Source organism: Sus scrofa, chromosome 14, assembly GCF_054392235.1.
Source record: "Sus scrofa isolate SSC_HxYL_T2T_F1_AM1 chromosome 14, Sscrofa_HxYL_maternal_Yorkshire_Landrace_v2.0, whole genome shotgun sequence".
Taxonomy (NCBI): Eukaryota; Metazoa; Chordata; class Mammalia; order Artiodactyla; family Suidae; genus Sus; species Sus scrofa.
This window is the reverse complement of record NC_139396.1, coordinates 70,138,973-70,154,711: the sequence shown is the minus strand read 5'-3', so window position 1 is coordinate 70,154,711 and position 15,739 is coordinate 70,138,973. Positions and strand designations below refer to the sequence as shown.

General features: G+C 41.1%; 2 protein-coding genes across 2 annotated transcripts in view; one reads left to right on the top strand and one right to left on the bottom strand.

Moving 5' to 3' along the window:
- The window catches only part of LOC100152327 (immunoglobulin lambda-like polypeptide 5), a 199,812-nt gene that overhangs the window by 105,556 nt on the left and 78,517 nt on the right, over positions 1-15,739 (bottom strand).
- On the top strand, positions 122-14,587 carry ZNF280B (zinc finger protein 280B). Its single transcript, NM_001444975.1, is given in 3 exon segments — positions 122-318; positions 1,015-1,077; positions 9,965-14,587. A coding segment is annotated over 1 exon segment (1,623 nt). The 5' UTR covers positions 122-318; positions 1,015-1,077; positions 9,965-10,039; the 3' UTR covers positions 11,663-14,587.

The window sequence follows — 15,739 nt, the reverse complement described above, 5'->3', positions numbered from 1 at the left end:
TTGGGTGTGGAATCTTGACAGCCCAAGCTCCTTAAGACTCCGGTCCTTACCGGGCTCAGCCTGATGCAGTCCCTAGATGTTGCCACCAGGGGCGCCAGAGCGCGCATGCGCCCCACTCGGCCACGGGGCCAATCAGATAATCGCGCCCGTCCTCGCACCGGCACTTGGCTGCCAATCACAGGTGGCAGCTAGCGCGCGTGTGGGGGCGTCGGCGGCGCCTGGGGCCTGAGGAGGTGTCGTTGCCTCGGGCTTCGCTGAGGGAGCACCTCTGGCCCGGTGCGCCGCCGGCCGCGCGGGCACCGCTGCCGCCGGGGACGGGTAAGGACGGGGGCGTGGCGTGGCCTGAGCGGACAGGGGCGGGCTTCGCGGGTGCCCAGGAGGCCCGTGCGCGGCCGCGGGCCTTTGGGAGGGAGTGTGCGGTCGGCTGCTGGACGGGCCTGAGACCACCCGCCCTCGCCCACGCTCCCTTCCCCATTCTGCGCCCGCGCCGAGCTCTGACAGCCTCTCTCTCCCGGGTGGGCTGAGCGACCTCCGGGGAAGGGCCTGTGAGGCCGCCGGCCCCCGCCAGAGTCTCTAGCTTAGACATTAAAACTAAGATAAAATAAAATCTCAGGCCAGTTTTGTGACCGGCGCCCGGCCTGGTTCTGGGTGTCCGTGGGCCCAGGCGCTCTCAGGCGGGCGCAGCATTAAAAAATCTATTCCCACCCCTCCTCCCCCAGGTCCAGCTGCCGCGCCTGTTTACCGCGCCTCGGCCTGGACCCCGGCGCGTCCCCCCCCGCCCCCGGATGCCCGAGTTGCCATGCTTTTGAGCCGGGCACTTGTCAGAGGGGGTCTTTTCATTCCTGAAGGGGAATTTCCTGAACAGTTTTGGGGCAAATGGATTACATTCTGTGCTTCTCCGGTTGAGTGTGAGCTGCTTGACAACCCCCCACCGGCAGTACGAGGTAGACCCTGGGAGATAGAATATTCCCGTGACGCGTGACTCACCCCAGGCTTCTCTCTGGTTGCCTTCAGGATGTGACCTTCCCCTGCGTGGAAAAACTCAAGACCTCAGAACATGGGGAGCGCGGGCCTGAGGTAAGATGAGAGCCGGCTTTATAATGAGGACCAAAGTCATATCTTTTTTGCCTTCGGTTTTTCTCTTGTTAGTCTCCTGGGCCAAATAATTGCTGTTTATAGACAGTGTTCCCCTGAGTGGGTCTGAGTCGACTCTGAATGTATGTGACCAATTCAGTGTCATCATTGGTTTCAATAATTCTAGAGCTATCTAATTTGTGTCCTTAAAAAAAGGAAGGGGGTGATGGCATTCTTGCATTCTTGAGAGGAAAAAAGAGCACCATGGATTTTACTCTGTGAAGCTGACTGCTTCTGCCATATTGTGAGGCTAAAATGAACTGATACCAATTCATTAAAAGTGGTTCATTCAGAGCAGATGTGTTTTGGTTAACATGATTACATGAGGTTATTAGTTTGTTCATTTCGGTACCCTTTTCCTTAAGGGCTTTATTTCATGAAGTAATTGAACATGGCTGGATAGAGGAAGCCATCTGAATTCATTTCATGCCAGTAAGCAACATCATAGGTACTTCTGTCCCAGCAACTTTTATTTATTGCTGTGTAACACATTATCTCAAAACATAATACCTTGAGGAAAAAAAAAAAAAAAGCAAATGGTGATTATCCCATGGTCTTGAATACAGGAGTTGCTTAGCTGGGTGGTTTTTTCTTCTGAGGTTGTCAGGTTTTTGTCTGAATAGTCAGCCTCTGAAGACTTGACTTCAGAGGTTGGGTGATCTGCATCTGAGCTCACTCACTGAGCTGTTAGTGAGGGTCCTTGGATCCTTACTCACTGGGCCTCTCTAGGAGCTGCTTATGTCATAGCAGCTGGCTTTCCTCAGAGTGAGTGATTCAGGAGAGAACTTGCACCCAAGATGAAGTGCAGAGTCTCTTGGAAGTTACATACCATCACTTCTTAGGGCTGTGCTTGTGAGACTATGTGCTTAGTCTCACAGGTCAACTAGGTGATAGTGTTGGGGAGAACTACATAAGAGTGTAGTTCTCATAGGAGGCAGGATTCATTTGGGGCCATCTTGGAGGCTGGCTACCACAGTCATGCCAACCGTCCATATGATCTCAGATCTATTTCTAGGAGTAAATTGTTTGGGTTTAGGCTAAAGCCCAGACTTTTCCTTGTGTACTGGATCCAGTCAATTCTTGCTTGTTCAAGGAAATTCTTGCAAGTCTCTTTTTCATCCTGGATTAGGATCATTTCTGTTTCTTTGGATCATTCCCATCAGCAAACAGACTGATTGTAATGTCACTTCTTATTAAAAACCCATCTTTTGGCAGCACATCCCCCTTCTGCTTATTTTATTTCATATTTGCTTATTATAGGAAAATTTCTACAGAGCTGGCTATATTTGCAGTCTCCAGTTAATTATTTTCTTTCAATGAATATTTGAGGGCTTATTGCATGCCAGGACTGCTCTTGGCATTTGGGAGAAATCAGTGAACAAAACAGACAAAAATACAGCAAACTGACAATCAAAATAGAACTTCTCCTGTGGAAGGAACTAAAAGTTCAGTAGAGGAAGAAAGATAGTTTACATAATAAATACATACATTCCTGGAGTTCCCTTGTGGTGCAGCAGGTTAAGGATCTGGCATTGTCACTGCAGTTCCTGGCACAGGAACTTCCTCATGCCTCAGGCACAGGGCAAAAAACAAACAAACAAAAAAAAACCAACCAAAATGTAATTTTCTTGTGACATAAAAGGTGATATTATGAAATTAGGAAGAGTATGAGTCCAGGGCCCTAGGACTGAATGTTGGATAGGTAGGAGTGTTGTAATTTTAGATAAGATGGTCAAAATAAGTCTTTTGGAATAGGTAAGTTAGGACATGGACTTGAAGGAGATAGAAGTGTTAGCTGTGGGGATATCGGGAAGATAAGAATTTCCAGTGGAGACTTGAAGGGAGCAGCAAGGAAGCCACTACAGCTGCATTGGAGTGAATGAATGTTAGATTCAAGAGAGAAGAGGTCAGAGAGAAATTGGTTTTGAGAGTCACCCTTACTTTTTTTCTCAGTCTGTTCTTTAGAAGTAGTCATGTTTTTTGACAAAGAACAACCTTGGTTTAATAATTCTTCCCCTTCTAGACTCCCAAGCTAGATCAGACCCTATTTTTGCATTCCTTTACCATCCTGTGCTTATTTATGAAAAAATATTTATGAAAAAGTTATTTTTGTTTTGCTCAGTTGCCCTAAGATGGAATCCAAATGTTTATGGCAGTTTTGAGGATCCTGTAAAGCTCCTGTTTCCCTCAAGCATTTGTGTTTAATGGGTCTTAAAGTCTACGGCAGCAGATGTGTGGGGTTAATAGAGTAGTGGGAGAGAGGAGTGTGGGGAAAGGGCCTGAGTGCTGTGGTGGGGAGAGAGGGGCTTGGGACAAGATTTCAGAGGAGCAGTAGTGGGGTGGAAAGAGTCAGGACAAGGAAAGATGGGGAGGGTAGGTACCAAGGAGTCCTAGTGACCTAATCTCAGGAAGTTACTTTAGAGGGACTGATGCCTGACAACTTGTGTGTTGCTGTAACAAAACCCATTTAAAGGGCCTTTGTTTATATGCACAGGAATAACCTGGACATGGGTCATCACCCACTGTCCTCTCAGCTATCTTTGGGGTGAAACCTCTCATTGGCTTCTCCCACAGCCCTTGGCAAATTCCTTAGTCGGGGGCGATATGAAGTGGTATTTGAGGACTCATCCCTTAGAACTAGTAGGTTTTGGTATGTCCAGCCTGCCTACTTGATATTTCAAGATTCTGGTAAATTGTAGAAAATAAGCATGTTAGAGGAGAAAATTCCTATTGTCTATTATTACTCTTGTCCTGAATTAACTCATTCATTAACTTATTTGCTTTATGTGTGATTCTTTCTCTACTCTTAGTAAACTTTTCATCTGGAATGATTCGTTGGATGAAAAGTTAATCAGTATGGTTAACAGCTGAAAACTCTAAGATCAGTTGGGTAAAAGTCCAGCAGTATTATTGGAACCCAGTCTTTATTTATTTATTGCTTTATTTATTTATTTTTTAGGGTTGCAGTCCTGGCATATGGAAGTTCCCAGGCCAGGAGTCATATCGGAGCTATGGCTGCTGGCCTGTGCCACAGCCACATCAATGCGGGATCCGACCTGTCTGTGCAACCCATACCACAGCTCACAGAAATGCTGGATACCTGACCCACTGAGTGAGGCCAGAGATTGAACCCACATCCTGATGGATACTAGTTGGATTCGTTTCCTTGGTGCCACAACTGAACTCCCTATTTTTATTTTTTAAAAACAACGGGGAGTTCCCATTTTGGCTTGTCGGGTTACATAGGAGCTGTGGTGTAGGTCACAGATGGGGCTCAGATCCCAAATTGCTGTGGCTGTGGTGTAGGTTGGCAGCTGTAGCTCCAGTTTGACCCCTAGCCTGGGACCTTCCATATGCTGCTGGTGCAGCTCTAAAAAGCAAAATAAATAAATAAAAAAAATTTTGTTGAAGGTTAGAAAGTCTTAAGATCAAGGTGCTGGTGGCTGATTTGATTTCCCAGTGTGGGCTCTATTCCACTTTCTTGCTGTGTCCTTACACTTGGGAGGTGTTGGGGGAGAAAGAGAGGAAGGAAGCTTTGTGATGTCTCTTCTTGGCACTAATTCAATCATGAGGGCTCTCTTGACCTTATCTAAACCAAATTACCTCCAAAAGTTCCCGTATTCAAATACCATCCATTGGGGGTTAGGGCTTCAACATATGAATTTCTGATGTGTACAAGGTTCTCCGAGTAAATCGATAGAAAATATGGAATTAATGGAGCACAGTCTGCTCTATGAGTAACGGTTCTTATTAATGAGAGTTACTATTATTAGTTAATTTAAAAAACTCTTTTGAGTTTCCATGTTCTGCTAAGCACTGTTTCTTGTGCTGGTGATATAGCTGTCAACAAAAGATGGTTCCTGCCCTTTGGAGATTATGTTTTCTGGATAGGCAATAGAAGATAATCAAGATAATTAATGTTTTTAATATATTAGATGGTGATAAAGGCTTAAAGGTGAAAGAGAAGGGAAAAGAAATTGGAACTGTGATTAGAGGTTGATTGGAGTATTTGAGAACTTTTTTTTTTTTGCATTTTAGGACCACATGTGCAGCATATGGACGTTCCCAGGCTAGGGGTTGAATTGGAGCTACAGCTGCGTGTCTGTGCCAAGGCCACAGCAATGCAGGATCTAGGTCACATCTGCAACCTACATCACAGTTCATGGCAACACCAGATCCTGAACCCACATCCTCATGGTTGCTAGTCAGGTTCATTACTGCTGAGCCACAATGGGAACTTGTTGAGAACCTTTCTGACAAGGAGACTTGGAACAGCCCTGAAGGCGAGAGGCCAGCCATGTAAGTATCTGAATGATAAGTATTCATATTAGTGGGACAACAAATACAAGGGCTCTAGCAAAGTAAAGTGTTTAGTTTGATCAAGAAATATCAAGGAGTAGTTCCTTGGTGGCTCAGTGGGTTACACATCTGGCATTGTCACTGCTGTGGCTCAGGTTCAATCCCTGACCCAGGAACTTCTGCATGCCATGGGCATGGCAAAACAAAATAAAACAAGAAATAGCAAGGTTAGTGTAGAGTGAAGTAGGTGGGGAACAGGAATATGAGATAATTGCAGGACAGTAGATAGGGTTGGAAATGTGGTCTTATAAGCATTGGAAGGAATTGGCCTTTTACTAAGCGACTCAGGCACTGCAGGTTTTTTAAAAAATTTTTTAATTATAATTGATTTACAGAGTTCTGTCAGTTTCTGCTGTACAGTAAAGTGACCCAGCTGTACATCCATATATTCTTTTTTTCACTTAATCCTCAATAGTATTCCATCATAAATCATCAGATATAGTTCCCTGTGCTATACAGCAGGATCATTGGAGGGTTTTGAGCTAAGCAGCAATATAATCTGATTTGTTTGTCAGGTGGAGAAGAGACAGGTGGATTACTGGGGAAGTCAGGATTAGAGGGACACATTTAGGAGACATCAATGAATGGGTTATAGTGAAATCAAGTTGGGGTAAGATTATCAAGAGAGTTCATTCCCAGTTTGCTAGGCCAGTGCTAAATGCTTGACATTGAATTATGCTATTTATAGCCTTACTCTATTCTTTGAATTTTACATCTCTTTTCCATGTTACTGTTTATGAAATTAGTATGTATGAATGAATAGAAATATGTACATTTAATATAAAATTTCTCCCAATTATACTGCAAAACAAGCTACCATTGAATAGTTGATGCTTTTTTAAAAAGTGCTTACCTTAAGTTTAAGAAATAAGAAATTTGGAGTTCCCATTGTGACACAGCAGAAGTGAATCAGACTAGGAACCACGAGGTTGTGGTTCAATCCCTGGCCTCACTCAGTGGGTTAAGGATCTGGCGTTGCTAGAGTTCCCATTGTGGTGCAACCATGAGGTTGTATGTTTGATCCCTGGCCTTGCTCAGTGGGTTAAGGATCCGGCGTTGCCGTGAGCTGTGGTGTAGGTTGCAGACGTGGCTCGGATCCTACGTTACTGTGGCTCTGATGTAGGCCGGCAGCTACAGCTCCGATTCGACCTCTAGCCTGGGAACCTCCACATGCCCTGGGAGCGGCCCAAGAAATGGCAAAAAAAAAAAAAAAAAAAAAAAGATCTGGCAATGCCGTGAGCTGTGGTGTAGGTCACAGATGCGGCTTGGATCTGATGTTGCTGTGGCTGTGGCCATGGCTGTGACGTAGGCCAGCAGCTGTAGTTTCAGTTCGACCCTTAGCCTGGTAACCTCCATGTGGCATGGGTGCGGCCCTAAAAAGCAAAAAAATAAAATGATGAATATAAAAAAAATGAGAAATTTTGCCTTTAAGATACAGAAATACATTTATGTAAACATTTTTATCATAGTTGATTTATAATGTTATGTCAATTTCTGCTGTACAGCAAAGTGACCAAGTTTTTATATATATATATATATTTTTTTTTTTTTTCTTGAGAACCTTTCTGACAAGGAGGCTTGGAATATATATATATATAGTGTGTGTGTGTGTGTGTGTGTGTGTGTGTGTGTGTGTATCTGTGTGCACACACACACATATTGTGTGTATATATATATCTATATACACACGCACATCTACCCGCAAACACATTTTATCTTTTTTCATGTTCTATCACAAGTGATTGGATATAGTTCCCTGTGCTGTATGGCAGGACCTTATTGCTTATCCATTCTAAATGTAATAGTTTGCATCTACTAATCCCACTGCCTCCCCCTCCCCCTCCCCCTTGGCAACCACAGGTCTGTTCTCTATATCTTTGAATCTGTTTCTGTTCTGTAGATAGGTTCATCTGTGCCATACTTTAGATTCCACATTTATGGTGTTTGTCTTTCTCTTTCTGACTTACTTCATTAAGTTTGAAAATCTCTAGTTCTGTCCATGTTGCCGCAAATGGCATTATTTTGTTCTTTTTTTATGGCTGATTAATTATTCCATTGTGTATATGTACCACATCTTCTTAACCCATTTATCTGTTGATGGACATTTAGGTTGTTTCCATGTCTTGGCTATTGTGAATAGCGCTGCAATGAATGTACAGGTGTATATATCTTTTTGAATTAAGCTTTTGTCTGGATATTTGCTCAGGAGTGGGACTGCTGAATCATATGGTAGTTCTATATTTAGTTTTCTGAGGTGCCTCCATACTGTTTTCCATAGTAGTTGTACCAATTTACAGTCCCACCAGCAGTGTATGAGGGTTCCCTTTTCTCACACCCTCTCCAGCATTTGTTATTTGTATACTTATTAATGATGGCCATTCTCACTGGTGTGAGGTGGTACCTCATTGTAGTTTTGATTTTCATTTCTCTGATAATTAGTGATGCTAAACATTTTTTCATGTGCCTGTTGGCCATCTGTTTATCTTCTTTGGAGAAATGTCTATTTAGGTCTTTTGCCCATCTTTCAGTTGGATTTTTTTTTTTTTTTTCTGTTGTATGAGTTGTATATTTTGAGGATTAAGCGCTCGTCAATTGCATTGTTTGCCACTGTTTTCTCCCATTCCGTAGGTTGTCTTTTTTTTTTTTTTTTTAAATGGTTTCTCCTTTGCTGTGCAAAAGCTTGTAAGTTAGATTAGATCCCATTGGGGTTTTTTTTTTTTTTTTTTTTTTTTTTTTGGTCTTTTTGCCTTTTCTAGGGCCACTCCCACGGCATATAGAGGCTCCCAGGCTAGGGGTCAGATCAGAGCTGTAGTCGCCGGCCTACACCAGAGCCACAGCAACGTGGGGTCTGAGCTGCGTCTGCAACCATACACCATGGCTCACAGCAACGCTGGATCCTTAACCCACTGAGCAAGGCCAGGGACTGAACCTGCAATCTCATGTTCCTAGTCGGATTCGTTAACCACTGAGCCATGAAGGGAACTCCCCCATTGGTTTATTTTTGGTTTTGTTTCTATTGCATTGGAAGACTAACCTAAGAAAACATTTGTAAGGTTGATGTCAGAGAATGTTTTGCCTATGTTCTCTTCTAGGAGTTTGATGGTGTCTTATGTTTAAGTCTTTAAGCCATTTTGGGTTTATTTTTGTGCATGGTGGGAGGGTGTGTTCTAGTTTCATTGATTTACATGCAGCTGTCCAGTTTTGCCAGCACCACTTGCTGAAGGGACTTTTTCTCATTTATATTCTTGCCTCCTTTGTTGAAGATTAATTGACTGTAGGTGTCTGGGTTTATTTCTGGGTTCTCTATTCTGTTCCATTGGTCTTATATTTCTGTTTTGTATCAGTACCACACTGTCTTGATTACTGTAGCTTTGTAGTATTGTCTGAAGTCTGGGAGAGTTATGTCTCCTGCTTGGTTTTTTTCCTTCAGGATTGCTCTGGCAATTCTGGGTCTTTAATGATTCCATATAAATTTTTGGATTGTTTATGCCAGTTCTGTGAAAAAGTCAAGGGTAATTTGGTAGGGATCACATTAAATCTGTAGATTGCTTTGGGTAGTATGGCCATTTTATAACTCTTCCAATCCAGGAGCATGGGATATCTTTCCATTTTTTTGAATCCTCTTTAACTTCCTTGATTAATGTTTTATGGATCTCAGCATGTAAGTCTTTCACCTCCTTGGTAAGGTTTATTTCTAGGTATTTAATTTTTTTGTGTGTGATTTTAAAAGGTATTTTTTTAAAATATTCCTTTTCTAATATTTCATTGTTACTGTACGGAAATGGAGCCAATTTCTGAATGTTAATCTTGTATCCTGCTACTTTGCTGAATTCATTGATCAGTTCAAGTAGTTCACTGGGATGGGGATCCAGCATTGCCGTGAGCTGTGGTGTAGGTTGCAGACTTGTCTGGGATTCCGAGTTGCTGTGGCTGTGCTGTAGGCTGACAGCTGCAGCTCTGATTTGACCCCTACCCTGGAAACCTTCACATGCTGCGGGTGCAACCCTAAAAAGCAAAAAAAAAAAAAAAAAAAAACAAAAAAAAAAAAAAAAGAAAGAAACAGGGAAGATGCAAGTTATGTTGTTACAATTTAACAGTTTCTCCAGCTATTCTTGTCTTGCAGCTTTGTGTTTAATTTTGTACAGTTACCACCTAACACTGCTCAATGGTGCCTTTGTAAAAATATTCATCCTTTAGGTGTTATTTCACCTAGTGATTGCTTGCTGGAGGTTTTTTTTTCCCTTTTCTTCTTTGAATAGAAGCGATTGTAATCAACCTAGAGAAAACTATGATTCTAGAGTCATATAGATTTGTAATCATAGGTTTTAAGATGTCGTTTATCCTCTTGTGACTCTAAGTGCCCTTATCTGTGAAATAAGGATGTTTATAACTACCCTAGAGTTTTGGAGAGAATTTAAAAAGATAACACATTTTTCTGTGCTTAACTGATGTGTAGTGTGTTTGTGCTTAGGTGGCAGTTTATATAAAGAAAGCACTGGGACTTGTGGCTACACCCTTCAAGAATAAAAAAAAAAAAAATTAGAAAATGGAGCCACCATGTATGTTATTTGAGGAAGAACAAGAGCCAGAACTACAGAAAAGCATAGAAGAAACCAAACAAGTAGATGATGAAGATGCTGAACTAATATTTGTTGGAGTGGAACATGTAAATGAAGATGCTGAGCTGATCTTTGTTGGGATGACCTCAAATTCAAAACCAGTTGTTTCAAACATTTTGAACAGAGTTACCCCAGGTTCATGTTCAAGGAGGAAAAAGTATGGTCAGTTTAGAAGAGATAATGCTCATAAATTTCAACCTATAAGCTGTGTGACACCTTCATCAGAAGCAGTGACTTTCTTGGCAGTTTCTGACTCTGAAACAAGATCAGGAGATAGTCCTATTATTATTGAGCCTTTGTCTAAACCTGATTATAAAAATTATTCACCACAAATTGTGCCTGATAATTCTTCAGAGTTATGTTCTCCTTTGATTACTTTCACAAGTTCATTGCAGCATCCATTAGGTACAGCACTTTCTGCAGGAGATATGAATAAAAGTCAAGTATCAAAGAGACTTTCCGCTTCTGAAACAAATAGCACAAATCCCAAAAGGCGTAAACTTAGTGATGGAATCATAGGGGGACATTCTTTAGCTTTGTCCTCTTCAGGTATCTTTCAAACAGTGACTAGTCAGCAAAGCACACCCTCAAACAGTATTCATACCTCATTAAGCCATGTTCAAGATGGGGAACCTTTTCCTTTAAAGGACATTGTCCATAGTAAGCCTATAAATCCTTTTGGGGAAAACGGACCAGCGAAAACAGCCTTTTCAAGTCTAGCAGGTCAAAACAAGACTGTTGATCCCAAAAAAGAAAATCTGATTATGTTACTTCATGACTTTTACTATGGACAGCATATAGGAGATGGGCAGCCAGAACTGAAGACACACACAGCCTTTAAATGCCTCAGCTGCTTGAAAGTTCTAAAAAATGTCAAGTTTATGAATCACATGAAGCACCATTTGGAACTTGAGAAGCAGAGGGGTGACAGCTGGAAAAACCACACCACCTGCCAGCACTGCCACCGCCAGTTTCCCACTCCCTTCCAGCTGCAGTGTCACATTGAAAGTGTCCATACTTCCCAGGGACCCTCCCCAGTCTGTAAAATCTGTGAATTGTCTTTCGAAACAGATCAGGTTCTCTTAGAACACATGAAGGACAATCATAAGCCTGGCGAAATGCCCTATGTTTGCCAGGTTTGCAATTACAGATCATCAGCCTTTGCCGATGTGGAAACACATTTCAGGACATGCCATGAAAACACTAAGAATTTGCTTTGCCCGTTTTGTCTGAAAATTTTTAAAACTGCAACACCATACATGTGTCATTATAGAGGACACTGGGAAAAGAGTGTTCACCAGTGTTCCAAGTGCCGGCTACAGTTTTTAACTTTCAAGGAGAAAATGGAGCACAAGACCCAGTATCATCAAATGTTTAAGAAGCCCAAGCAACTAGAAGGATTGCCTCCTGAAACAAAAGTTGTTATTCAAGTGTCGCTGGGGCCTCTTCAACCAGGATCAGTGGAAGTAGCATCCATTACTGTGAGCACATCTGATTCTGAACCATCACCCCCCAGGTCTAAAAGTAGAATTTCAAAAAAACCCCGTTAATTCTACTTTGAGTAAATATGAAGCAAGTATTTCAATCAAAAATTAAAACCCATAAAATCAAAAAAATCCAAACCATAACATTATTCAGTAGCATATAGTGAAACCTGTGGGTCATTTATGAGATTTTTTTTAAAATTCATGAAATATAGTATTGTTTGATCTGAATTTTGAGGTGTTATTTAAAAATATATTACCTGCTTATTGTAATAACTCTCTGGCTTAACACATGAAAAGTGTGTGTAAGAGAAAAAAGTGAAAACTTATTTATTGATATTTCATGTTATTTGTAATTTTGAAGCTCTTCTATATATGGAATCCGTAGAATTTTTTAACAAAATTTTATTTTCAACTTTTTCTGTATTGAAGATTTCAATATTAATTATAGCCATACTGGAATGGCTTTATTGTGGTGTGGTCCTGTTTGCTGCTAAACTCCTAGAAGTGCCTCTGTTGTGCTGTTCTAAAATAACTTGGCTCTGAAAGCCAGGGTGTGTCAAAGTTGAGGGAGAAGCTGTGGCATTGAATGGGGATCAGAAACTGAAAGTTTAGTCAGCAGAGAGCAGTGGCTCCTTGTCCTGGTCGAGGAAGAGGCACACATACTCACTCTAGGCTTAGAGCCAAGGCAGCAGGAACACTGTCTCAGAGTGTCTTTACCTAGCCCAGGAACATCCAAGAAAACCAGGCTTAATTAAAATAAAATGCCTGTTTGGTGATGGGCCTCTGCAGGCATCAGACAGGCATTGCATATCTTTGGCTTCAGATGGAGAAGCAGAGATAATTAATAGAACAGGCCCTTGTGCCAGTGGACCTCTTGTTGCATGATCAAAAGGGGAGTTCAGTTTGTGCCCTCTTCTCTCTCATTTGGCTGGCTTTTAGTCAGAATAAACTAGCCATATGCCTCTCGGAGCAGTAAAGTAAAGGTTCCCAAGGAAAAGATGCCCTGACATCCACAGTTTGAACTGTAGTGGACCCATAGTTTGAACTGAAAGGGGCCAAACACATGGAGTCTTTCCAGTTTATGAACTGGGTTATATTTAGTTCTGTTACCCTTAAGCTGGAGTGGGATTGTCCAAGAACAGTGGATAAAAATAGCCCAGGGTGATTAAACCCATTGTAAGGTTTTTTCCTTACATTTTTTCATGTACATGTATCTTACCCTAGTTGAACATGTGAAGTTTGCAATTTTGTATCTTGCCTTGGACATAATATATTACAATTAATAGTTATTTCTCTTGTGTGTATAATTTATGGTTCTATCAAACTAATTGAGTTTTTGTTGTAATTGACACACTCTAATGTGTGAGAAATAGCTTGTTTATTTCAATAATTATCAGGTCTTAGAGTTACTATCTTTCACCTAATATATCCACCTGTCTAATCTCTGATTATACTATGGGGGAATGTTTTTCCTTGTCATCTCTGTGGGCGCCTTCACAGAACTGTGGGGTACCCTCTGAATATTGGTTCCTGAACAACAGCTTTGGTTGCCTCCTTGGGGTTCCTAGAGTTGTCTCCCTATGCGTGTTGTAGTGCTATCTGTCTTGCTCCACCTCTGACCTAGGTACCTAGCAGAAGGAACCACTCAAGGAACCTGGGATGTATGCCAGGAGAAATCTCTCCTTTTTTTCTCTTTCTTCTTCTTTGTCTCTTCCCACCCCATTTTTCTCTCCTCAGTGTAATTCAATTCTCTAGGCTTTTACAAGATGCTAGCAGTTACAATCATCAAGGGGTTGGCATCCCTCTTAGAATTGAGGACGAAGGACTGAAATAACAAGGTTGCTATAAGTATATTGTCCATATTTTAGATAATTTACTGAGTGTAGATTTTGATGTATTTATTTGCTCAATGCTTGATTGATTGATTGATTTGCACTTTGAATATTTTACTAGGCCTTTCTAGTTACTTTGCTTGGGCCAAAGCACTTTGCTAAAATTTGGGCTTGAACCCTTTTCTTTAGGTATATATAGAGAGAGAGAGTGTGTGTGTGTGTGTGTGTGTGTTCTGGTCTCAGGTGGAACTTTATATATAAGTAGATGTGTATAGACGTTTGCATATTTACTTCCCTTATTCTGTCCTATGGTAAATATATGAATGTTTTAGTTCTGTGTTTTTGCGGTTATTTGGTGTTACCAACACAGTTGTTGTTTGCTCTTTTACTAAAGTATGCTCCTAAGGAGTGCAAGTTGTTATTTATTGCCAACTAGGTTTGTGTGATATGGCCCCTGACTACCTCCTCTCTTCCATTCTCTGTCATGCTACTCTACCATTTTCCCCACTGGTACCCTGTTTTTGACACACTGGCCCTGCTTTTCCTCAAGCAAATTCCATTTCTTCCCAATCCAAAGATTGCAAGTGCTGTTCTCCTTCTTAGAATGCTCTTCTCCTAGGCCTGCATGGCTTGCTACCTCGCCTAATTATTTGACACTTGACTTTAGTATATTGAGCTTTACCAGTGTTGTTAAAATCACACCATGAAATTTCCACCTGCCCATTTTTCCTCCTCCTCCTTAAAGGCACTTTAAGTCTCTGCACTCTTGTTCTCTCCCCAAATCTAGTTAAATTTCCTAGGTTTTCATAAAAAACTGGGAAGAGATAATCATCAAGGGCTTTGCTTCTTAGAATTGAGTTAGCTTGAGTCAGTTTTTGTGCCTGCAACCAAAAGACAATTAATAGTGAGTTGAGTTCTTTCAGGAGCTTTCTCTGTTTTTCTATTGATACCTCTGTATTTTTTTAAGGCAGTGCTACTTTGTTTTGTTTACAGATATATTGAGTATCTGTCAAGATTACTATTTTGTTATTGCCCTTTGTGAATTTCCTTGTCTATTTTGCTTGTTCTTTGAGATAAAATTTATTATTTTATTAATGTTGCCAAAAATTGTAAGCAAAACTAGCAGTTATAGAAATAAATTTTTTTTTGAAAAAGTGTTTTCATTGTGTTGTCTTTTCACTAATAATGTGGCTTTTTTTTTTTTTGAATTTATAATCTTACTGTTTTGGCCAGGACTTCTAAACAATGATGTGTAAATAGGTTTCTTCTTGATTTTAATGAGAAATTCTTTACTGTCAAAGTTAATGAGTATATGGCTTACTGAATTTTCTATCTTTAGATTTTAAAGAATGTGTAGTTTTATTGTATATAACATCTGCTGAGACAATCAATTACTTCTTTTTTAAATGCAAGATTTTGCTCAGCTGGATTCACAACTTTTCTATTAGAAGCCTTCCTTTCTTGGGACAAAAATAATTCCACTTGGGGTTTAATATTATCCTCTCAGAATCTCATTCCATTTTTCATTTCTAACATTGGAATGAATTTCCTCTTCCCCTTATTGGATTTGCCACAGTTTTATCAATGTCTCTGATTTACTTTTTCCAAGAAGCAACTCTTGCTTTATTATCCCAACAAATTTTGTTGTTCTCTATTTTTCTCTCAATTCATTATATACTTTCTACATTCCTTAGGATTGTTCTTTTTTTTTTTTTTTTTTTTTTTGTCTTTTGTTGTTGTTGTTGCTATTTCTTGGGCCGCTCCCGAGGCATATGGAGGTTCCCAGGCTAGGGGTTGAATTGGAGCTGTAGCCACCGGCCTACGCCAGAGCCACAGCAACACGGGATCCGAGCCGCGTCTGCAACCTACACCACAGCTCATGGCAACGCCGGATCGTTAACTCACTGAGCAAGGGCAGGGACCGAACCCGCAACCTCATGGTTCCTAGTTGGATTCGTTAAACACTGCGCCACGACGGGAACTCCCCAGGATTGTTCTTTTTTATAACCTTTTATTTTAAAAGATTTTTTTCTTTAAAACTTTTTATATTGAAGGAGTTCCCTGGTGGCTCGGTGGGTTAAGGGTCCAGCTTTGTCAGTGCCATGGCTTGGGTCACTGATGTGGCATGGGTTCTATCCCTGGCCTGAGAACTTTTGCCTGCTGCAAGTGTGGCTCCCTCCCACACAAACAACAGAAAAGGAAGATGGAAAGTTCTTTGAAAAGTAAAGTGTGCCTATGAAGTTGTCAGTTGGAAGCTCCTTCCTGACATTAAGCAGAGCACCTCAGGAAGTGATGGAGAGGCAGGTTT